Raw genomic sequence first — 25,774 nt, 5'->3', positions numbered from 1 at the left:
CAGTAAAAGCATTCATCAAACTTTTCAAAAATTGTAGCGGTGGCTGCCCAACTCTGAACATACTAAAAACCATTAGATTGTATGTTTTACACAAACGATCATGGTATGTGAATTATTTCTCAGTAAATAAAACTGTTAAACAATTTACTAAACAATAAAAAATGAAAGATAAATATGGAAAATGTTGTCAAATCTACATAAAAGCTACAGATGCACTATCTTTTCTACCTTTCTACATGTTTGAAATTTTCATTAACAAAAGTTAAAAATAAAAACAAGACTGGCAACAGTAAAATAAATGCAAAAAATGGCCAGGGCAACTCCTAAAAGGAAAAAGAAATCAATCTATACTAAAGGAAAGACAAAAGTATAGCAAAAAAAAAAAGAGGCAAGCCAAATGAAAAGGACACAAAATGAAATAAATATCACTATATCAATTACTCATTAAAAAAATTAAATTCTTTAAATGGCAGAGAAAGTTAGATGGTGAAAATCTATAGTTTTGAGGTTTTTAAAATATATAACTAAAACATAAAAGTACAGAAAGGTTCAAAGTCAAAGGACTAAAAAAGATACCAGGATACAAGAAAGCTGACATAGTTTATTAGTATCAAGTAAAACCAAAACCATGTTAAGACCAAAAATACTAACAGAGATAAGAAATCTATACCGATAAAGGCTCAATTTACCAAAAGCACAGAACTTGAATATATCCAACTTAGACTCAAAAATAGATAAGCAAAGGAAATTACCTTAATAATAGGAAATTTTATTAACATATCTCAAGGTAATGGACAAACCAATCAGACAAAAAAGCCTGCAAACTACTTTTGCCAGACTCCCTTGTCGTAGGTTCTGCCAACAGGAGGCACGGGTGAAAAAAAGTTTTTTAAAAAAATGCCATTAGCCATCCCCTGGTTCTGGTAATGCCTCGAAGTGAAGGTGTCTCCTACTTTGTGAAGTCAGTAGGTTTCTACCAATAGCAGTAACTCAGAGTAGCTCCAGCAGCTCAGTATCAAGTGCAAGCTCTTTGGTTCCAGTACAACTCCCAGATCTTTTGAAAACAAACCACCTCTGTTCCTCTCAAACCCTCTCCCCTCCCTTTAGCAGTTCTAGTCCTAACCACACCCTTGTAACCAATTACCTGCATTAAATCTCTCTCTGCCATAAAATATCTCGAGTAGTCATTATTTTCCTATCTGCTCACTGATCAATAGAGTATTTTTTTAAATGCCACTACTAAGTAGAGAAAAAAAGTTTTTCAAGAACTTATAAAACATTTATAAAAAAATGACCACCATTAAGTCACAAAATCTACTTCAACAAGTTTCCAAGTACTTAACGATACCAATCACATGTGCTGACCACAACGCAGTTTAAGTTAGAAACAGCAAAAAGAACTAGGAGAAAATACATACTTTGGGAAATTTTAAAACACTTTATTTTTAAAACACAATTGTAAACAATTCAATGATCAAAGACGACATAGTGGAGACCAAATATATTCAGAAATTAATTTTCACCAAAATATTACCTATGAAACTTATGAGATATAGCTAAGTGTATTTAATATAAACCATATTATAGTTTTAAATGTTTATTTACAGCAATGGCTTTTACTTTTTGGTCTTAGGAAACTTTTGTACTTAGACTTTTACCCCAGAAAGCTTTTGCCAATGGATAGCAAATATACATATTGATACTTACTGTATTAGAAATTTGAACTGTGAAAATTTAAAGTCTGTTAATTCACTTAAAAATAAAAATAAACTTACTGCTTAGTATATACAAGTATTTTATGAAAATAACTATTTCTGATACAAAAACTATAAGAATGGCATTATTTTACATTTTTACAAATTCCCTTTAATTTTTGGCTTAAGACATCTAGATTTGCAAGATGGCAGGACTAGCCTTGGTAGGGATCAAGATTTCATCATAAACTGTGAAATATGGACACAAACAGACCAAATGGGACAGGAGAGAGCCAAGATACCAACCCATACTACTTGGAAATTTGACTGAAGACCAAACGGGGGGGGGGGGGGGGAATGAAATTGGATTCCATGCACATGTACACCAGGAGAAGAATGAAATTGGAGAGGAGGAGGAGGAGGAAATTGGACTCCATGCACATGTACACCAGGATCAGTATATTTAAAGCAGCACTGTTCATAGTAAGTTAGGAGTAAAATAAATGATAGACTTTGTAACATGGAACACTACCTTAAATGGGTACTACACAAGCATCAAAATGGATTAACCTTAAAATGTTAAACAAAAGTCAGAAAAGCTTACAGTATGATTTTACTTATTTAATCTTCAAAAAAAGCAAAAACAATATAGTGTTTATTTTTTTAAAGATTTTATTTATTCATGAGAGACACTGAGAGAGGCAGACACAGGCAGAAGGAGAAGCAGGCTCCCCACAGGGAGCCCCATGCAGGACTCAATCCCAGATCCCGGGATCATGCCCTGAGCCAAAGGCAGCCGCTCAACCGCTGAGCCACCCAGGCATCCCACTATAGCGTTTAAAGTAAATTTACAAAGGGGGCGCCTGGATGGCACAGTCAGTTAAGCAACTGACTCTTGGTTTGGGCCCAGGTCATGATCTCATGAGTCATGAGACTGAGCCGTAGCCACTCCCCCCACTCCACAGTTCCCTACTCCCTGTGGAATCTGCTTGGGATTCTCTTCCGTTCCCTCCACATCCCCTCATGCTTTCTAAAATACATACATACACACATACATTCTTTAAAGAAAAAAGTACATCTACAAAGAAAAATTGGGAATAAAAACCTAAAGAGAAATTTACTCAGAGAAGTAGCAATAAGGTACAGTAAGAAAAGGCAGATAGGAAGCTTCAAAACTAATGGTAACTTTTACTACTTAAGCTAGGTATTTTATTAATATTATTTAAAATATTCACCTATGATATTTTTGTATGTATATTTCATAATCTTTTTTCTAGGCCACTCTCAAAAGTTTGGTTGGGGAAGGAGGAATAGCAATAGAGTGATATTTGGCAGAAGTGGTGGATGAAGGTGTTTATTTTTTAAGGACAAACTCTGTAAATACAGAAACAATCGAAGAAAGAGGAAGGTGGTGGTAAATGATATGTAAAATAATTATGAGAAGATGGGATCTAAAGTTTAAGATCAAGGACTGACTTAGAATGGCTAGGGAAGGGAACTGTCAAGGCATTGTCTTCTTAAAGGTAATTATGTTGTATACATAGGAAAGAAACATATAAACTAAATATTTAAAAATTAAAATAACCCCGGGGCACTTGGGTGGCTCTGTCATGTCAGTTGAGCCTCCGATTCTTGGTTTTGGCTCAGATAATTAACTCATGGGTTGTGAGATGGAGTCCCACAACAGCCCCTGTGGTCAGTGTGGAGTCTAGTCTGCTTAGAATTCTTTCCCTCTTCCTCTCTCTTCCCTCTGCTCCTTCTCACCGTAAGTGGGCACTCTCTCTAATAGATTCAAAAAATTTTTACATAACTCCTTAATCTCAACATCCAGTGATTTTCCTAGGGTAGTGATTTTTTTTTTCTTTTTCGCTAATCTGTAATTTTCTAACATTTCAACAATAAATGTTAACAAATTTTCTTTTTCTATAAAAAAGGATTAACAATGGTGTGGCAGATATACTGGAGAAGTTAAGACAAATGAATGCCAGGAAGAAAGACTGAATACTACTACAAAAATTAAGAATTGGGACATTAACTAGTGAACAACCAGAGCAATCAAAGGACTAAATTAGGATGCAGAATGGACTGAATTTAGTGGTAACTAGATGGAAGGAGGAAGAGAGAGAAAAGAAATAAGAATGACCACAGGATGTTAGTTTGGATGGATGGTGGTGCTATTAATCTGAAAAAAATACAGTAAGAGAAAAGAGGCAAGAGCCAATTTCTGTCTATGTGAGGTTAGAGGCAGCTGAAATTAAATTCAGTTTTGAATCTATGGAATTCAAGCTTCTTGTGAACATTCAGAGTGACAGATGAAAGTAAGTCAACCAGAGCTGAAGCATAGCTGCTCCTTTTATTTATTTTTAAACATTTTATTTATTCATGAGAGAAAGAGAGGGGAGCAGAGACACAAGCAGAGGAGAAGCAGGCTCCATGCAAGGAGCCCGATGTGGGACTCGATCCTGAGAATCCAGGATCAGGCCCTGAGCCAAAGGCAGATGCTCAACCACTGAGCCACCCAGGCATCCCAAGCGGCTCCTGTTAAGTAAGGCTCTTTAGGTTGGGTATGATTTCTACCACGAACCCAATGGATGCATCACACATACTTTACCTTAATCCAGCTTGGCTTCATTTAGGAGGCAAGGAGTTTACAACCCCAGAGTCACACCTGAATTTTTCAAGCTAGTTCAGAAGTTATCTATATCTATCTATCTATCACAAGGTATCTATCTAATTTTGAAGATTACCAATCCAAATAAAATACTTGTTACCCAGAAACACTGACTCTAAATGAAGTAATATACAGTTCTGAATCTACTTTCTCTCAATCACTACATTTCATGCTAGAGATGAAAAGCAGTCATCAGCATTAAGCCTGATTGAGATGAGGTCTCATTTAAGCTTAACCTTTTTAATTTTGGAAGAATATTTAATCCCCCCGCCCCCCCAATAAAGATACAGTTTGTAATTTTTTACCTTCCAGATTTGCCAGGCTGGGCTACATCTAGAGACTTTGTTAAGTGCTGATAAAGAAGTTACTTAGGAAAATAAAATGTCATAAAGCATAAAGCATACTATGTAGTGGAAAAAGCACATTACAGCCAAAGTTTGGCAGACATCAAATCTTAAATAAATATGCTGAATAAAATGACCGATAACGCTGTCCTCAAAGAGTGGAAAGTTTGGTTTGACTTAGAACTCAAACTGCAGATCTATCACAAGAAACAAGAATTAAGATTTAGCATTTGCTTCAACGTGGATGGAACTGGAGGGTATTATGCTGAGTGAAGTAAGTCAATCGGAGAAGGACAAACATTATATGGTCTCATTCATTTGGAGAATATAAAAAATAGTGAAAGGGAATAAAGGGGAAAGGAGAGAAGACGGGTGGGAAATATCAGAGAGGGAGACAGAACATGAGAACAGAACAACAGACAGAACATCTCCTAACTCTGGGAAATGAACAAGGGGTAATGGAAGGGGAGTTGGGGGGAGTTGGGATGACTGGGTGACAGGCACTGAGGGGGGCACTTGACAGGATGAGCAATGGGTGATATGCTATATGTCGGCAAATCGAACTCCAATAAAACTATACAAAAAAAAATAAGGTTTAGGATGATAATAGGATCTGTCACTTATTTGTTCAAAATGTAAGCAAAGCACAAACCTTAAGAGTCTAAGTTAGAATATGAGGGAAAGGATATATTTAATGAAAAAAATCAATGTCTGCTTTCCAGGAGTATATAATATATGCAATTTTGAATAATCATCTTTATCTTAATTTCTACATTATTAAATATCTACCTCAGATTGTTAATAGGCTAGAATGAGATCTTCCAACAGATAAAACATTATTTTGAAACGTTTAAAGTTCCAAATAAACACACTAAGGTAGTATGAAAATCCAAAGATGGCAATAAAGAAAAAAATATATGTTGGTAAATAAAAAAGAAATAAAAGATGACTTTCCTAAAATTATGAGTTTTTCCCTAGCCAACTTTATTAGAAAGCAAATAAAAATGTTCATCAGCTTCTTTTGCTTTGGGGAAGTATTTTTAAATAACAAACTTCAGCTTTTCTCTCAACTGCAATCTATAATATTGGCCCCATTCTCCAAAATTTATTAATGGAAAGCTTCCTCTTAGCAAAAAACAAAACAAAACAACAACAACAAAAAAAACTAAACATGCAAAGAATGCAAACTACCAACTTTTCCCCCATTTTTAGCCAACATCTAAAAGGCAGGGGAGGGGAGGGCTCACACTGTCCTTCATTTAACTCCTAGACAAAGGAGATTCTCTTCCCTTCTCAAAGTCTTCCCAACCCTCTCCTCTCTCTCTCTCTCTGGACCTTATCAAGTCATCCAGAATCTTGTTCTCATAATTAATAACTTGGTTTCTAGTAACTTCACTCTTTCCTATTCCATACCTCTTTCCTTCAGTCACCAAATGAATATCTCCTAGCTTTAAAATAAGCAAAAAGTCACCCTTTATCTTCTAGCTTTATCCATTTCCTCCTTTCACTGTCCCAACTCCTTGAATTCCGCCAACATCCACTGCCTCTATTTCCCCTCTAATATATTCACTTATGCTTCAACACCTCAAAGGCTCAAGGTTCAATGCCATTTGCTTATTAAAGCTACTAGGGTTCGGGCACCTGGCTGGTGCAGTCAGTAGAGCATGTGACTTTGGGGTCAAGAGTTCAAACCCCACGTTGGACATGGAGCTTACTTAAAAAAATATCGACTGGGATTCTTATTTTGGTGACTTATCACTTATATATAATCTTCCATGTGAAAAGGTTTACCTTTGATTCTGTTATACAAAACTTGGCTCCATTCCTATTTCTGCTATACTTCTTAGGTCTTACTTACTGGTCCCTCTTTTTGTAGGTACTCCTAAAGCAAAGTAGTTTTCTACCATTTTTGGAAAGCTTCTTCCCCACGACTAAATTCACTGCCATCAAGTATTTTAAAAGCTAGAAAACACTGAGTTTTATGAAACTTAGTAACTCTATTCTTGAAAACTTATCCTAAAGAATAATTTAAAATTGAAGGGGGGGGCAATACACATGAAAACTTGTAAAGGGGAAAAAAAGTGGAAAAAGAAACATAACTAACAAGAGCACTACATGCTGCCAGAACAAATATGGTCAGGACACTCAACTCTTTATACCAAAAGACAGCTTCTAGAATCTTTACCTTTAAGTTTTATGACTAATAAGATTTTATAAGATTCCTTTTAAGCCTCAAACTGATGGATCTTAGTTGGATAGACCCTTCCTTTTTATAGATTTAATCCCAAAGAAACACATACCTAATGATTTGTAACTTAGCATACTATGATTTTTACTGTTCTGAGTTCAACATTTTCCAGTAAACATAAAGTCTAGTTTTGTAATGGAACTCATCTTGGACAGATAAAATTGATAATCTAGACAATTTTTGAGACCATTTCTTTTCTGTCAAATAGTTATGTGAAGAGTATGAATTTCAAATACATAAATTAGAGACAGCATCTCACAAATTGCAGTTATACCCTAAGTGTCATTACCCTCGCCAATTTACTTCACCTTTGGGCCCATTTTTTTTTCATTAAAAAAAAATTTAAATGATCTCTAGATTTCCTTTTAACTTAAAAATCTCAGAACTCGGATTATTGTTTTCACAAATTAAAGCTATATGCAGCTTCCTCTAGATACTGTTCAGTCTGATTCAATCATATTTACCTACAACTAGTTTTCTGCAGTTTTACAAGTGATGTGTATATTCTCATTAAAGTTTTAAGCACTTCCAGGGACACCTGGGTGGCTCAGTGGTTGAGTGTCTGCCTTCCGCTCAGGACGTGATCCTGGCATCCAGCATGGAGTCCCCGCACTGGGCTCCCTGTGGGGAGCGTGCTTCTCCCTATGGCTCTATCTCTGTATCTCTGCCTCTCTCTCTCTCTTTCTCTCTCTCTCTCTCTGATGAATAAATATTAAAAAATAAAAGTTTTAAGTGCTTCTCTATATTACCTTGTACATCCTTTTTTTTTTTTTTTTTTTTTTAAATTTATGATAGTCACAGAGAGAGAGAGAGGCAGAGACATAGGCAGAGGGAGAAGCAGGCTCCATGCACCGGGAGTCCGATGTGGGATTCGATCCCGGGTCTCCAGGATGGTGCCCTGGGCCAAAGGCAGGCGCCAAACCGCTGTGCCACCCAGGGATCCCTACCTTGTACATCCTGTGTGATAATATATTCATATATATAGTGTAAAAAAAATGTGCACAGTGTGACTTCTATATATCCATATAATTACATAACCACAATGGTATGATCCAAAAAATGTGTTCCAAAAAACTAAATACAGTAGTCCCCCCTTTATCTGAGGGGGATACATCACAAGACCCCTTGTGACGTTTGCAACCATAGACAATGGTATAGACCAATGGTATGTTCCAAAAAATGTGTTCCAAAAACCTAAATACAGTAGTCCCCCCCTTATCTGAGGGGGATACATCACAAGACCCCTTGTGATGTTTGCAACCATAGACAGTACTGAACCCTGATACCATGCTTTTTCCTATACATGACTACAATAAAGTTTAATTTGAAAATTAAGCACAGATTAGTAACAAAACATAGCAATTATAACAATACACTACAATAAAAGTTATGTGACTGTTGTCTCTCTCAAAATATATGCTTATTATTAGATAGAGCATTGTGACCCAGCATTAAGGTATTATTGACCTTCCTGTTAACGGTATGTTAGGAGGAGAATGTATATGTGAAAAGGAAGACTGTCTGCTTCTGGACCACAGAACTGAAAGTACAAATAAAAGGCAACTACTTGAAACAAAGGGGACCTCCACCGCAATGTTCATAGCAGGAATGTCCTAAATAGCCAAACTATGAAGGAGCAGACATGTCCCTTCAACAGATGAATGGATAAAGATGATGCGGTATATGTATACAATCAAATATTACTCAGCCATCAGAAAAGATGAATACCTACCATTTACGTCAATGTGGACAGAACTAGAGGGTCTTAAGCTAATTGAAATAAGTCAATCATATAAAGACAATTACATGGTTTCACTCATACATGGAATACAAGAAATAGTGCAAGGGACCACAAGGGAAGGAGGGGAAACTGAGAGGAAAAATTAGAGAAGACAAACCAAGAGACTCTTGACTCTGGGAAACTGAGGGCTGCTAAAGGGGAGGTGGATGGGGTAACTGGGTGACAGTCATCAAAGAGGGCATATGATGTGATAAGCACTGGGTGTTATACTATATGTGGGCAAACTGAATTTAAATAAAAAAAAAAAAAGAAGCAGCTACTATTATATAAAGAGCTGTTTTTAGTACAAACTTTAGTTAACCAAATGAACAAATCACCACTATGAAACCAAACAGGTTCATAATTCATGTTATCATTACCTTTTATCTAAAGCAAATAAATGTCCATTTTTAATTAAAATTAGTATTAGGCGAAAAAAGCCACTCAGTATAAACCATTTTTCTCCCTCCTCGTTACCTTTTACCCATTTAAAGTCCACAAATTATTATGCATTTCTAAGCATTATTATTTTTTTAATTTTTATTTATGATAGTCACAGAGAGAGAGAGAGAGAGAGAGAGAGAGAGAGGCAGAGGGAGAAGCAGGCTCCATGCACCGGGAGCCCGATGTGGGATTCGATCCCGGGTCTCCAGGATCGCGCCCTAGGCCAAAGGCAGGCGCCAAACCACTGCGCCACCCAGGGATCCCTAAGCATTATTTTTTTAAAGATTTTTTAAAATTTATTTATTCATGACAGACCGGGAGGGAGAGAGAGAGAGACAGAGACAGAGACACAGGCAGAAGGAGAAGCAGGCTCCATGCAGGGAGCCCGATGTGGGACTCGATCCCGGGTCTCCAGGATCACTCCCTGGGCTGAAGGTGGTGCTAAACCGCTGAGCCACTGGGGCTGCCCTCTAAGCATTATTTACAAAGAAGATTTCCATTACCAGGAATAAAATCATACAGTGAACTACTAACCTTAGTAGTGAATTACTAAGATTCTGGGTTACTTTGTCAAACCCAAATATCCATTTAATGAAAAGACAGTTTGTGCAACTTCTTTATTACACTGAAGGTACACAATTGTTTGCTTTCTTCCACAGCATGCTCAGTTATGCTATCCTGTGATTTTAGGGATTTACTCCAATTATTTTCCTTGACAATAGCAGATAGAAACTTTTTTAAGACTAGATTCATTAACTTTAGCAAATAAGAATAAAAAAAAAAGGAAAGAAAAGAATGGCATTTAATGCTTATAGGAAAATTTTTAATATAAAGAATATGGCAATATGCTTAAGACCTGGTGCGTAAAGTAGATGGAGTATCTCATAAATATAGTACATATACAGAAATGACCCCCAAATAAGTGGTTTTTGCCAGAAGTTTCAATTTGTTTTACAAAAGAACTTAGTATTATAAAAGGCTACTATTTTAACAAAGATCAAGTTCAAATTTCTAAGTCCTTTTTTTTTTTTTTTTTTTTTTAAAAGATTTTATTTTAGGGGCACCTGAGTGGCTGAGCCAGTTACAGAGACAACTCTTGATTTCAGTTCAGGTCATGATCTCAGGGTTCTGAGACTGAGCCTGACATCAGGCTCCGAGCTGGATGTGGAGCCTGTTTGTGATTCCTCTCTCCCTCTTCCTCTGTCCTTCTCCCCCACCATCTGTATTGTATCTCTCTTTAAAAAAATAAATAACTAGGGGTGGTGGAAGGGGAGGAGGGTGGGGGGTGGGGGTGAATGGGTGACGGGCACTGAGGGGACACTTGACGGGATGAGCACTGGGTGTTATTCTGTATGTTGGTAAATTGAACACCAATAAAAATTAATTTATTAAAAAAATAAATAAAAAATAAAAATAAATAAATAAATAAATAATTCTGGGATTGGGGGGGACTTTAAGTAATCTCTACACCCAATATGGGGCTCTAACTCACAACCCCAAGATCAAGAGTTGCACACTCCTCTGACTGAGCCAGTTAAGCACCCCAAGAGCTGTCTTAATACTAATTTTTGCTTATAAATGTATACAATAATTTTTGCTTATAAATACATATACAAAAATAGCCACAGCACAAATCTGAGATACCAATATCTTTAGCCTGTTTCTTTTACTCCACAAAAACTCAGAAGTCAACAACTTCTTTAACATGTATGTAAAAATTGTGGAAATACAAGGCCAATGAGATTTTAACTAAAAACAACTTAGGGGCATCTAGCAGGCTAAGCTGGAAAAACATGCAACTCTTGATCTCAGGGTCATGAGTTTGAGGCCACGATGGGTGTTAAGGACTACTAAAAAAAATAAAACAACAACTTGGTTTTTTCCACAGAGTAACACAAAAAGGTCTATTTGAATAATAAAGAGAACATAAAATGTACTTACGCTAAGCTTCATCCTCATTAAAAAATAAGAAATATGAAAAGTATAAATGATTGATTTAATCAATTTTGGCAACCTATATTGCCAGTTTAAGAAATCACCAATTTACTCTTAAAAATTTTCAATGTCAAAACTAGAGCTGAATTTTATTTTTTCCAATTTATGAATGTAAAATAATAAAAACATTAACATATTTTATTTTTTAAAATTTTATTTATTTATGATAGGCACACAGTGAGAGAGAGAGAGTGAGAGAGAGAGAGAGAGAGAGAGGCAGAGACATAGGCAGAGGGAAAAGCAGGCTCCATGCACCGAGAGCCCGACGTAGGATTCCATCCCAGGTCTCCAGGATCGCGCCCTGGGCCAAAGGCAGGCGCTAAACCGCTGCGCCACCCAGGGATCCCCCATTAACATATTTTAAATGAAAAAAATCTGCTTTCAGTCGGAAACAGATTGAAAAAATTTTAGAATAATTTTAGAATAGGTGCCAAAAAAAGACAGAAGTAGTACCTATTCACACCACTTCTGCTGTTTAGGACCATGGATAAACCATTCCCAGCCATCATCATTAACTCTCTTAACTTTCTCTGGTACTTCTATCATTGTCAACACAAACTTCTGAAAACTACTTGCCAGGATTGAACCAGACTTCTTTATCCTTTTAGGGTTGATTTTTGTGGTGGTTTTTTTGTTTTGTTTTGGTTTCGGTAGTAGTATTCTAAACTGACCAATTTCTTCCATACACTTTAAATTGGAAGAATCTGAAGTAAAGCTGTCACTATGCAAAAGCTTTAACTATGTTTACAGATAGAAAGGCTTATCGGAAACCAGTCTGCATTTTATACATCAACAGATGTTCTGTCCTCTGCAGTATCTGAAGGAAATAATCACAAACTCCCTGTACCAAAACACCCCCATCTCAAACAACCTCATACCTCCACCTCCATAAGCACACACAAACAGGCAATACCCAAATCATACCCAAACTCTAAGAATAAGACATCTGGAAAAGAATACAATTTCAGATATGAGAAATATCCTGAGACACAACATATTTAGGTTTAGAGAGAAAGCAATGACATAATTTTCATATCAATGAAGCCAGATCTAAGATTATCTGCTGTCAAGATAAGGGTGTGGATGGGAAGTCTAATGAGAAAAAAAAAAAAAAAAAAAGATTTCCTTGAGTTCATAAAGGTCTCCTGAAAGTGAAAGAATTACCGGGGGCACCTGGGTGGCTCAGTTGGCTAAGTAAGTATCTGCCTTCAGCTCAGGTCACGATCCCAGGGTCCTGGGACTGAGTCCCGCATCAGGCTCCCTGCTCAGTGGCGAGTCTGCTTCTACCTCTACCCTTCCCTCTCCTCCCACCCTGCTTGTGATATCTCTTTCTCTCTCAAATAAATACAATCTTCAAAAAAAAAGTGAAGGAATTACCAATGAAATATTAATCTAGTTGAAAGAGATGCATATAATTTACACATTTAAAAATTCTATATACGTTTTCCCATTCAACTCAATTTTTCAGTTTCTGTAATGGGGCCAGGGCAGAAGGCGAAGCAAAAGACAGACATCAAAGGAATAAGAGATACAGCAAGAAATCAGTATTTTCGTATCACTTCCAATCTATTTTGAAAAAAAAAAAAAAGCACTTGGGTTTCTATTTAAGTGAATAGAATACTCAGAAAACATTTGAGTGCTTACCACCGCTAGTGTACTGCTCTGAGTTAAATCCTAATAAAGACAAAGTACCTTTACAATACATACAAGACAGAAATGAAAAATACCGTGAAAGAGGTAAAACATGCTATGAGTTAAGAAAAAATGTGTACAGCTGTGAGGACTGACGCTATGTTTGGTGGATTCATGTCAGATATAAAACCAAAGGTCTAACTAAATAACTTGCTAGATAAATTGTCGTTTTTTTTTTTTTGGTCATTTTTTTTAAAATCCCAGATACAATAAGATGATGGGGGAACTATCAAAACTACCCAGAATTCAAAATGGAAGTTCAATATAAAGGTGACTAAAAAATGGGATACATGGGTGGCTCAGTCAGTTGAGCGTCCGAGTCTTGATTTTGGCTCAGGCCATGATCTCAGGGTTGTGAGATCAAGCCCACACTGGGATCTGCACTGGGCGGGGAGACTGCTTGAAATTCTCTCTCCCTTCACCCCTACCCTATTTATCCCTCTCTCAAAACAGGGGGGAGGAGGACTGAAAAGAATTGCTAAGTAGTCCTATCAAGTAAAGGACACTGACAGAATCTACATGTTTGCAGTCATGTCCACGTCAACCAAAGAGGAGGGGAGACAGACCTAGCACCAAGAGTCATGAACAACCTGCTTCTCAAGCATTATAATGGATTGATAAAAAGTTCAGCATATAGGCCTTAGGATGAGAGATGCAAGGGCCAGCAATAACAATGATCCTAGGGTAGGGTCAGAAGACTAAAAACAAGGCTAAGATTCCAAGGGTTACTCATATTTCAATACAGGGGTCCTAAGATTATTTAAAACAACAACAAAACAACTTGAGATCGTAACTATTCAAATTCAACCTCAAAGATTCATGACATAAAATGTTTAAGTTTGTCTAGGTACACAATGGGCATTGAACAATCACTCGGCTCATAACTAAGCCTTTGTTGATTAATCCTCCTCCACAAAAGAACTCATGGCAGAAATTTTCTTTGTATATAATAGAGAATTCACTAAAAATGATGTATCTGTCAATATCTGTTCTGATATGTGCAGGAAGTGGATGTTCTTTAATCGAACTATCATTATATAGACACCCAGGAACACACATAAACATTTTCAGGCTCAAATTTAGTTCTTAATATTCTCTCCAGAGATATCAACTTTAAAATGTCTATCTCCTGAACTCTAAATCTAGTCCAAGAAGATGTATTGTATCTTACTGAATTTACATCATTTGCACACCTAAGTTCCCCCACTATACTGAAGAACAGTTCTCCACTTAGGCTGTACATTAGAATTACCCAGGAGTAAGGCACCTAGGTGACTCAGTAGGTAAATCCTACAACTCTTGATTTCAGGTCAGGTCATGATCTCAGGGTCCTGGAATTAAGTCCCCATCAGGTTCTGTGTTCAGCATGGAGTCTGCTTATCCCTCTGTTCCCCAACTCCAAATGGCTCACATGCTCTCTCTCAAATAAATAATAAATAAAATATTTAAAATAAAACAAAAAAGAATTACCTAGGAGCTGAGACAAATTTCAATACCCAGGATGCATGCCAGACCAATTAAATCAACCTCTGGGGATATTTTCAATATAATGCCAAAGCAGGAAACCACTAACATGGATTGTATGGGGAACTCAAAAAACCTAGAAGGTATTCATCTACAATATAAAATGGAAAAAAGCAAACAAGAAACCTTGATGTAGCAAGGTCACTACATTTTACCAGTTTTAACTTGGTTTCAATAAATTTCAAATCAAAGGCAGACTGAAATTTATTTATTTTCTTTGGGAGAGGGAGAGGCAGAAGGAGACAGAATCTTAAACAGGATCCATGCCCCTTGCAGAGCCCAATGCAGGGTTTGACCTCAAAACCCTGGGATCATGACCTAAACTGACATCAAGAGTAAGACACTTATCCAACTGAGCCACCCAGGTGCCCTGAGGCAACTGAAATTTAAGTCAAAATACAGACAATTTTTATTATTAATAGTAGTTGTGTTATAGACTATTAAGACACCGCAAATACTAAGTTAGCAAATACTGAACCACTGTTCCTAGGGGAAATACAAAGTTAGATTCTTGCATCCTCTGTCCACATTAAACCAATCAATAATCACCTAGGTTTTTGTGTGTTTGTTTAAAGACTCCTTAATATATGTTGATCCATTAACACTGAATCCAAGGCTAATGGCACATGCCTGAAAAAAAAGTTATCGAACACACACATTTTTTTACATAAGGTACATTACAGTCTTCTTGGGATTAGAAATACTGGACAGCACTTCAATACCAAGCTTGGAGGCCATTTTAAGCAGTGAAATCCCCCAAAGTAGTAAAATGCAAAAAATGTGGCACCACCAAATAGACCTAGAAAAGAACACTTGTTTACAGAATGACAGCTAAATCAAGACAGAGTGTTGCCTTGTTTGACCTCAGTTGAAACTATGCATATCTAGCTACTCCAATTTTTCCCAGCTCTGCGCATGCGTGTAAAATCACCACAAAAGCACCATGAGGATTGATTTTAGGCTTACAAATTTTACGGAGTAAGCAGATTCACAGATATGGAATCCAGGAATACTGAGAATAGACTGTAGAAATATCAAATCAAGGTAGCTCAAACTAATAATTACAAAGAAATGAATTCTATGAGGGTTTCCAATAAGCAACATCAAGAATAAAGATAGGGATCCCTGGGTGGTGCAGCAGTTTAGCGCCTGCCTTTGGCCCAGGGCGAGATCCTGGAGACCCGGGATCGAATCCCACGTCGGGCTCCCAGTGCATGGAGCCTGCTTCTCCCTCTGCCTATGTCTCTGCCTCTCTCTCTCTCTCCCTCTCTCTGTGACTATCATAAATAAAAAATTAAAAAAAAAAGAATAAAGATACCAATATGCTCATCTATGTTCATTTCTCCACTAGAATACCTAAAATTAGATTTCCTAAGGATGTGACCATTTTTCTCATATCAAATCTATATTTTTAAAAAAATCTATATACTCAATTTACTCAACATATCTTCATGCAGTACAAAAGTAAATTATATTTTACCAACTACCTCTAATCATGAAATGTAGCAATGACTTAAAGAAAAAGTATGATAGTTGAACTGACCTCCTAAAATGCCCTATGTCTCAAAGTTTTCTAAGTCTAAAACTTTATGCTGGTATGCCTATTTTAATTACTATAAAAGCTAATAGAGGAATATTCTCAGTAATAGTTTATTAGGACCACAATCACATTTCTTAGGAGTAGGGCTGCAATATAAATTCTCTGAAAAACAGCTTAACAGCCCCACTCAACCTAGAAAAAGAACTTGAATCCAGCAGGATACTATCAAATCTGATGAGCTTTTAGTTCTGATGAGCTTTTGGTTTGGGCCTATGCAACTTCAAAAAAAAAAAAAAAAGGTGCTATATTAATGCTATAAAACCAAAAATGCCTCACTATATACAAGAGTTAATCAAAATGAATCAAAAGCCTAAATGTAAAAAAAAAATTTTTTAAAATTAAAAAAAAAGCCTAAATGTATGAGCTAAAACTGTAACAATCTCAGAAAAAAGCATAGCTATAATAAAGTGTAAGTCTTTATGACCTTGGATTAGATCATTTTTTTCTTAAGATTTTATTTGAGAGAGGAGAGAGAGCACCTGCACAAGGAAGGGTGAGGGGTAGAGAGAGAAGCAGACTCCTCACTGAGCAGGGAGTCATGATCTAACTGAGCCACCCAGGCACCCTACCTAGGTAGTGATTTCTTAGATATGATCCCAAAAATATAAATGACAGACGGGGGGGGGGGGGATAAATTGACTTCATCAAAATTAAAAATTTTTGTACCTCCAAGGACACCCCAAGAATGTGTAAACACAAGTCACAGGAGAAAATGTTTGCAAACCATTTATCTGATCCGGGCTTGTATTCAGAATAAACAAAAAGTCATTGACAACTCAATAAAAAGACAACTTTAATTTTTAAATGGGCAAGGGATCTGAATAGGCATTTCTACAAGAAATTTACCAATAAATACAAAATGTTCAACATCCTTAGTCACTAGGGAAAGGCAAATCAAAACCACAAGGAGATATCACTTCACATCCACCAGGATGTGAAGCTATTAAAAAAAAAAAAAGGGCAACAAATACTGACCAAAATGTGTAGAAACTGGAACCTTTCCACAATGCTGGTGGGAATGTAAAATGGTGCAGATGTATAACCTACTGAGTCATGGAAATGTCTGGCAGTTCCTTAGAAAGTTAAACAGAGTTACCAAATGACCCAGCAATTTCACTGTTAAGTATATACTTAAGACAAATTAAAACATGGCCAAATAAAAAGCATGTACATCAATCTTCATAGCAGCATTATTCGAAAAGCAGAAACAATCCAAGCTGCCAATAATGATGAATGGAAACAGGAAACAAACCAAATATCAACTGATATAACCATAAAATGGACTCACAGCCATAAAAAGGAATTAAGTACTGATATAAGCTTCAACATGGATGAATCTCAAAAACACTATGGTAAAAAGCTGGTTACAAAAGACCATATACCGTATGATTCCATTTATGGGAAATACCCAGAATCGTCAAACCAACAGAGATAGAAAACAGACTAGTGATTTCTGTGGAGCATGGGCAAGGAATGGGGAATGACTGCTAATACAGGTAAAGGGTTTTTTTTGGGGGGATAATGAAAATGTCCTGGAATCAGATATTGATGATGGTTGTGAATATATTAAAATCACTAAATTATATACTTTAGTAAAAATGATGTTTTATGGTATGTGAATTACATTTCAATTGAAAAAGAAAAAACTGAATGTGCCATTTAAAACTGATAAAGAGGGGATCCCTGGGTGACTCAGAGGTTTAGCGCCTGCTTTTGGCCCAGGGCATGATCCTGGAGTCCCGGGATCAAGTCCCACGTCGGGTTCCCGGCATGGAGCCTGCTTCACCCTCTGCCTGTGTCTCTGCCTCTATCATAAATAAATAAATCTTTAAAAAATAAATAAATGAATAAATAAATAAAACTGATAAAGAAAGTTCAAAGTATTACTTCGCTAATCCTCTTCAATATTTGAGAAGTAGTCAAGCACATGTGCTAATTGGAAACCATACTTCAGGGTGGGTTTCACCCTGAAGTGAAAGCCTGGGTGGCTCAGTCAGTTAAGTGTCTGTCTTCGGCTCAGGTCATGATCCCATGGCCCTGGGATCGAGTCAGGGCTCCCTGCTCAGTAAGGAGTCTGCTTGTCCCTCTCACCATGCCCCAATGCTCTTGTGCTCTCTCAAATAAAATCTGTAACAGGAAATCTTTTTCACTGATAGCCAACACAGGATAGGAATCAATTTTTTTTTTTTAAAGTATCTGATAGAAGTAGTTTAAAACAAGAGGCTAGAGCATTATAACCCACTAACAAAAAAGATTCAGGACATGAAGATTCATGACATTAAGTGATTTGCAATCTTACCCCCATACGATTGTTTTATTATCCTTATTTTTTTTTAAGATTTTATTTATTCATTTGACAGAGAGCGCACAAGCAAGAAGTGGGGGCGGGGGAGAAGCAGGCTCCCTGCTGAGAAAGGCCAACATGGGGCTCTATCTCAGGACACTGAGGTCATGACCTGAGTGGAAGGCAGATATATAACCTACTGAGCCACCCAGGTGCCCCTATTATCCTTATTTTATATTGGGCAAAAAGGGTTACACAGCTATTAAGTGGCAAAGCTCGAATTCAAACCAAGTTTATCTGACTACAGAAGCTGTGCTCTATTTATTTCTTCAACATTTACTGTGGGCCTACTACATGCCAGGCACTGAGTTATATTTGGGAGAAATAGTAAATTAATAAATGTCAGGGCTATGAAAAATTCAGCAGGGTAAGGCAAATTATAAGTGGCAGGGGTGGAAAAGCTATTTATATTTGGTGGTCAAGGAAGGCTTCTCTAATTAACTACACTTGAACAAAGATCTGAGAGAATAAAGGAAGTGAGCCATCCAGATAGGTGAAGACTCCAACTAGAGGAAATATGGGCTAAGGCACGGAGGTAGAAATATCAAGGAGTGATTAGATGAGTGAACAGGTGGTGGGGAGAAAGAGACAATAAGATAGATAATGGACTAAGTATGGCTTTCTATGCCTTAAAAGGAACCCTGGATTACAGATGAGCACTAAACGTGGGAAACGTGGGTTTTAAAGACACAGGTCCTTTTACATAAGCTTTTTTTTTTTTTTAATAAACACACAGTATTGTAAATACATTCTATCTGCCTTATGATTTTAATTTTCTCTAGCTTAGGGACGCCTGGGTGGCTCAGCGGTTGAGCAACTGCCTTTGGCTCAGGGTGTGATCCTGGGGTTCTAGGATCGAGTCCCACGTCGGGCTCCCTGAGAGGAGCCTGCTTCTCCCTCTGCCTATGTCTCTACCTTCTGTGTCTCTCAGAATTAAAGAAATAAAATCTTATAAAAATTTTTTTTCTTTAGCTTATTTTATAATACAGTATATACTGCATATAATTTTCAAAATATATGTTAATTGACTATGTTATCAGCAAGGCTTCCAAATAACAGTAGGCTATTAGTGGCTAAGTTTTTGAGGAGTCATAAGCTATGCATGGATTTTTTTTTTTTTTTAGAATTTTTTTTTTTTAAGATTTTATTTATTTATTCACAAGAGACAGAGCGAGGAAGAGACACAGGCAGAAGGAGAAGCAGGCTCCATGCAGGGAGCCCAATGTGGGATTCGATCCTGGATCCCAGGATCATGCCCTGAGCGAAAGGCAGACACTCAACCTCTGAGCCACTCAGGCATCCCTATGCATGGATTTTGTTTTGTTTGTTTGTTTTTTAATTTTTTATTTATTTATGATAGGCACACAGTGCGAGAGAGAGGCAGAGACATAGGCAGAGGGAGAAGCAGGCTCCATGCACTGGGAGCCCGACGTGGGATTTGATCCCGGGTCTCCAGGATCGCGCCCTGGGCCAAAGGCAGGCACTAAACCGCTGCGCCACCCAGGGATCCCTATGCATGGATTTTGAACTGTGCAGGGGTCAGCACCACTAACCCCTGCATTATTGGAGAGTCAACTGTATATTCTGAGTAAAACAGGGAAGCCACAGCAGGGATGCAAGTGATGTGACATTTGACTTTTGTTTCGAAAGAATCTAAATAATGGACTAAGAAGACAGTGAGGGAACAAGGGCAGAAGCAGGGTTGCTATAATCCAGATGAGGGATGACAATGATTTACAGCAGTAATTCAGAAGAGAGGACAAACAGTTGGATTCTGGATATATTTTGAAAGGTGAGCTCGACAGAATTTGCTAATGTTTTCACTATGGGATGGTATGAAACCAAGGTTTTTGGTTAAACGAACGGATGAATAAAGTTCCTAACTACCAATATGGGGACTACAGAAAGAAACAGGTTTGGGAAGGAAAGTCAAAAAACAGTTTCATATATGTTTATCTATTAATTTCCTTTTGTCTTAACCACCAACTTGACACATTGATTTTTAGGCAACATAGATGTTAAGTACAGAAAGAGAACCTAAATCCAGGTCTTCTGATTCCAGATTTTGTGGTTTTTTTTCCTAATGAATTTTAATAAGACCTACTGAATGATTAGTTTTTCTCAGAATAAAATAACTCAAAGGTGTGTACCATTTACTGGTGATCTAAAACCTAAATTCATGAATAAAGGCTACCAAATGAAGGATTACTAAAAACACCTGATAAACAGGAACAAGTATTATTGTAGATAAAATGCAGACAGCAGTGACATAAAGAAATAACATGTAACAAATGTTCAATTCAGATAAACACTATGCAGAACTATATTTTCAGAAAGATGCCAGGTCACCTCTACTCTTAAAACTCTCCTTAAAAATAAAGAATATCTTTGAACAGTAAGGATTTGCCCTAATTTTACTCAGTGCACAAGTACATGCATAAAGAGCCTTTTTAAAATGCATGCATAACCATATTATATTTTTTCTCTCAGCTATAGAAGCTATAAAATATCCTAGTAAACATTTACTTCTTGACTAAAAAGTAATTATCCCAATGATTTCTCTACAATGTCAAACTTGTTAACATGTTAATTACATACAACCTCATAGCATCAACAGATTTCAGAGCTTGGTTTTTAATCACAGCTTCAGCACTCAGTGCTATGTAATTTTGGGTAAGTTGCTTTCCAAATAAGTGATTACTTACCAAAAGTTACTCTGTCTCTATTAAAATGCAATACGATTATCTGACTTCCCATTTTACAAGGTTGGAATAAGAATCCAGAGAGGAAGAACAGGAAAAAATACTTTGAAAACTAGTATTATGGCAAACACATAAATCAAGAAAATAAGTCAACTCTCAGGGGAATATATATATATATATATATATATATATATATATACACACACACTTTAAATTGTTCCTTTCTACTCAACCTGTTATGAAAGTGCTTAAAAGATTTCTCTAAAATGGAATTAAACTAATGCATAACTTGCTAATAAGAAGTGTCAAGTGATTAGCATTCACCATAGTCACTAAGTGTATATTTAAGAGACAAAGAAAAGGTATTTTCCTATTCTCCTGAGATCTATGGCCCAGGGGAGTGGAAGAGACAGGAAAAGTTAAATGAAACACCCAAACACTTAGGATAAAAACAGAAGCCATCTCATTAAGCAGTAATTGATTAACAGTTAAAAGTATCGCAAGGACTACTTTGAAAGTTAAGATTACCTTAGCTTTATCCTTTATTCGCCTGTCCTCCACGTATGTTTATCATTGACACAAAATATCCTCAATTCTATTCTATACTGTTCCCCCTTTCCTTGACTTGTCCCAAGTCAAGATCCCTGACAGCACTGTTCCTAGCCAGAGTATCCACTCAACCTTCTCCAATACTACTCTAATTCTAGGCATCTATACTCCCCAAGTTCCCAGAACTCAGCCTCAGGATCCAAGATAAGTCATTTTTCTAGCTTTTGATTATGCTGTAATCCTTCACAACATCATCAACAGTCATATGGAGCCTGTCAAGGCAATGTGACTACTAAAAATGTCAGTAAGATTCTACCTCTCTCAATCACTACAGCCAGACACTTGAGTAAAGAGCAGAGTTGTGAATAACACAAAATAACACTTCAAAGTCATCTGAAAATAAGCACACATTCATAATCCATCCGTTACTAAATCATTCTCCTTCAATCTAGGCAAATCAACAGTTAATAGTGTAAGACCCCATTAAGAGGAAAACAGTGCAGAAAATCCACAAGAGTAATTTAACATTTCTAGAACTATCACAATTAAATGTAGATGTTTCTTTACTCTAACTCCTGCCAATTTTAAGTATTGCCAGAAGCCCACTATTCTCTAAGAATACTTTCTTAAAACACCATCTAACCATAATCTCAGTAATTTGTGACTTCGTTCCCAAGAAAGAATATCTCTAAGGCTCCAATAAGTTTGAAAATCACAACCATGAACTGTATGAAGAACGACTTTAACAATATTATTGAGCAGAGTATTCCCAGCATTACAGATGTGCCAAAATAACTGTACTCATCTCCAACAGTTTAGTGCATCCACCACAGCGTGCGATTCAAAAATTATTTTCTACGTGCCGCCATCTGAGGAAAGGTTGGGAGACACTGACAGAGTGCGTTAAAGGAGTTAAAACCTCAACTGCAAAATCCTCTCCAAGGAAAAAACCAAGGTCTATCCTTACTTGTTACTGATTCTCAAGACTAATTTCGTTTTTATCAAGTAATCAAATCTTATATTACATTTCTATAATTTGTATGTCTTTAAAATAGTTCTTACAGCTTCAGTAATCTCCTCAGCCGCGATAACATCCTGACGACCTGGCGTAAGATAAAGAAATCTGAAAACTTTTTAGGTAAGGACATAGAGCAGCATATGTATAATACTTTTTCCTAAGCACTCTGACTGAAATCCCCAAAACATCCATTTCCTAACCTCCTTCCATGCTTTCCCTTCATAGCATTATCACCTTCTAATATAATATGCAATTAACTTAAGTATTTGGTTATCTGTCTCCCCCAACTAGACTATTGTATCCAGAGCAGAAATCCTTGTCTACTTTTGTTCACTGCTCTATCTCTAGCACTCTGATTAGTACCAGACACAGTAGGGCCCTTAAAAAATAACTGAGTAAATAAACAAATTCAGTTGTTTTGAAGAGTTAAATTTTGCTATTAAGGGGCATCTAGCTGGCTTAGTTGGTAGAGCAGAGTCTTGATCTTGGGGTTGTGAGTTTGAGCCCCAAGTTGGATGCAGAGATTACTTAAAAAAAAAAAATAAAATAAAATCTTTAACACAACATTTTGCTATAAAGATGGTCAGGAAAAACTTTATTCACCAAAGACGGAATAACCACACAGAAACCAGTACTGAATTTCAAAAAGTTTGATTTATCTATATTAAAATTATTTTTCAAGGTACTGTCAGAAAACCTGTATCTGAAATATCTGTATCAGATATTTGGAAAATACAAACAAGCAATGGGAAAATACCTAAAACACAGAAAATTCCACTTATTGCAGTGGCAAATATTTTTTTTTCCATTGCTCAAGTCACCATGTAAAATTCAAGATTATCAACATTAAGTTCTGCACTGACCCAATTCTGTATTTTCTCTTAAACCCGGAAATTTGTTCTTTCAGACCCTCAAAGTTTGCATCTAACCAGCTAATTAGTTATCCCTATAATTGTCTTGTTAAATAATATAATCACAGGTGTTGTGGGTTTAACCATAATTTTTAGTCTTGAAACAAATTATTTTAATCTTAATACAAACTATCTTAAATTAGTCATATAGCCCATCTACTGTTCAACTAGTGTTCCACAGTTCCTTTTTTGGCCTCAAATGACGAAACCTCTCTAACGTCTCTGGGGAGACCAGTGTAAAGTATAATGTTTCCTCAAATTGTTCTTGTTTTTTCCCTGCACCGTTTTGTGACATCCCTTCAAGTAGGAAAGTTAGACATTTTTCTATTCTTCAGGAAAGTCCAGAAGCAGCAGCAACCGTAAATAGAATATCGCATGGAAAACTGGTTGAAAGGTGATAACACAAAAGCACAAAAGTAAATGTGAAGCAAGTATGTACGCAAAAGAGGAAGATGCAGAAAAGAGAAGAAAAAAGTGTTCTCGCCTAGAAATGAAAAACAAACCAAAAACAGAGGGTGGGGGAAGATAGGAAGATTTGCTTATTCTTCTAGAAACAAAAGCACTGAATCCTAAGAAAAACGTGGGTCTCTTTAAGATGTTAAAACTCTAAAAAGCACTCAGCCGCCACTCCAAACAACAGTTCTATCTTCTCTCCCTATGTGTTCTCATCAGAGCTAGTCTTCATTTGTAAAATTAAATGCAGGCTATAGATAATGCAGAGTCAATCTTTACAAAACTGCAGTTGTGGTTGCCATCTTTGCCTGGGGGGAAAAAAAAGAAAAAACAAAACAAAACAAAAAACCCACAAAAAAACAAAACTCCTTGGATCTGGAAAAAAAAGGAGCATATTAAGTTGGAAAGCCAGAAACCCATGAACTGCTAAGTCAGGCAGCTATGACACAGGTTAATAAATGCCTCCTACCAAACTAAGATTCCACTAAAGATCTAGGGAAGAAGGGCAAAGGGCTGGAGCTTTACCGCGACCACAAGGGTGGGGCACCGCAGGGAAAGAAAAAAAAAAAATCTGAGGGCGAGCCATCCCGGAGGTATAAGGGGGCTAGTGACTCAGACCTCGGGGAGACCGCCTCTTAGGAGGCAAGGGTTGAAGGGCCAAGGGCAGCCTCGGGAGAGCGGGTGAGCTGCCGCACTAAGGTTCGCAGAGGGTGCGAAGGCTAACAGAGGAAGGTACCCACGGGGCAAAGGAGTGAGAGTCAAAGAGAGGAGGGCCGAGCGGTCGGAGCAGCTGGGCGTGGGAGGCCTGAGCAGAGGCCGCGAGGCGCTTCTGCAGCTGGCCGCCGTCCCCGGAACGCCTTTCCAGCTCCCCCCCGCCCCCGGCCCCTCTCCGGGCCGCCCTTGCCCCAGCGACGACGGCCAGAGCAGCTGTTTCCGCCCGGCCGGGGACCGCGGGGAAGGCATCCCCGGGGCGGGCGGGCAGGCCAGCGTCAGTGTGAGCGAGAGGCGACCCGAGACCACTGCCGCCACGCCAACGCCAAACTTCACCCCTTCCTCCTCTCAGCCTTCTTTATCCCCCAACTTCCCGGCCGGCTGGCGTCCGCTTCGACCGCCCGAGGACCCCCCCTCCCCCGCCCTTCTTCTCGCCGCCTCGCTCCCCTCCCCAGCGTCCTGAAGCCGGGAAAGGACTGGCCACCAGGGCCGCTCCCGAACCCGCCCGGGTGCCCCAGAGTCCCAGACGCCGCCCCCGACAAAACGCTTGCGTCCTCTCGGCGGCTCCCTCGCCCGCCCAGATGCTGCAAACTCCTCTCACCTGCATTGACGCCATGATGGAACCATCCCCCCAAGGCCGGCGAGGCCAGAGACGCAGGGGGCGGAGCCGCCGTGCTCGCGTCACGCCGCGGGGGCCCAGCATCCTGGGCGCCGGGGGCGGGGCCTCCGGTGGGAAGGCGACGGCGGGAGGGGATTGGCTGGCGACCCGGCGGGGGGAGGGGCGGCGGGAGCGCGGTCAATGGCGCTGGTGGTACCCTCGGGCACGGCCCGCTCTCCGGCAGCCGCGCTGCCTCGCCGCCGCGCCGGGCCTCACCTGGCGACGGCCGTAGGTTTTTTGTTTTTTTTTTTTCTCTGTTTACCCTAACATCTTGATGATGCCGAGCCCCGTTGGTTTTTCTTTTTGCTTTGTTTTTCCAACCGCTGGTGGGGTGGTTGGAAGATGCTTTATTCCTCTTGGACGTCTTCTCCACCGCGCCAGGCCCATATTCACACCTTGGGGCGCGGTTCCCCTGCCCGCGGGGCTGCCTTTTACT

At 38.3% G+C, this 25,774-nt stretch overlaps 1 protein-coding gene across 3 annotated transcripts in view; it reads right to left on the bottom strand.

Annotated features, from left to right (window-relative positions):
* Positions 1 to 25,383, bottom strand: part of UBE2W (ubiquitin conjugating enzyme E2 W) — a 107,129-nt gene extending 81,746 nt beyond the window's left edge. For all 3 annotated transcript variants that reach the window (XM_055318279.1, XM_055318280.1, XM_055318281.1), the window contains exon 1: positions 25,282 to 25,383. In XM_055318279.1, coding sequence (XP_055174254.1) covers positions 25,282 to 25,383 — 102 coding nt within the window. The remainder of the gene's footprint in view (positions 1 to 25,281) is intronic.
* Between the last annotated feature and the right edge of the window lie 391 nt (positions 25,384 to 25,774).

Source organism: Nyctereutes procyonoides, unplaced genomic scaffold (genome assembly GCF_905146905.1).
Source record: "Nyctereutes procyonoides isolate TBG_1078 unplaced genomic scaffold, NYPRO_anot_genome, whole genome shotgun sequence".
Lineage (NCBI taxonomy): Eukaryota > Metazoa > Chordata > Mammalia > Carnivora > Canidae > Nyctereutes > Nyctereutes procyonoides.
Note: the sequence above shows the minus strand (reverse complement) of the source record. Positions and strands in the feature narration are given on the sequence as shown.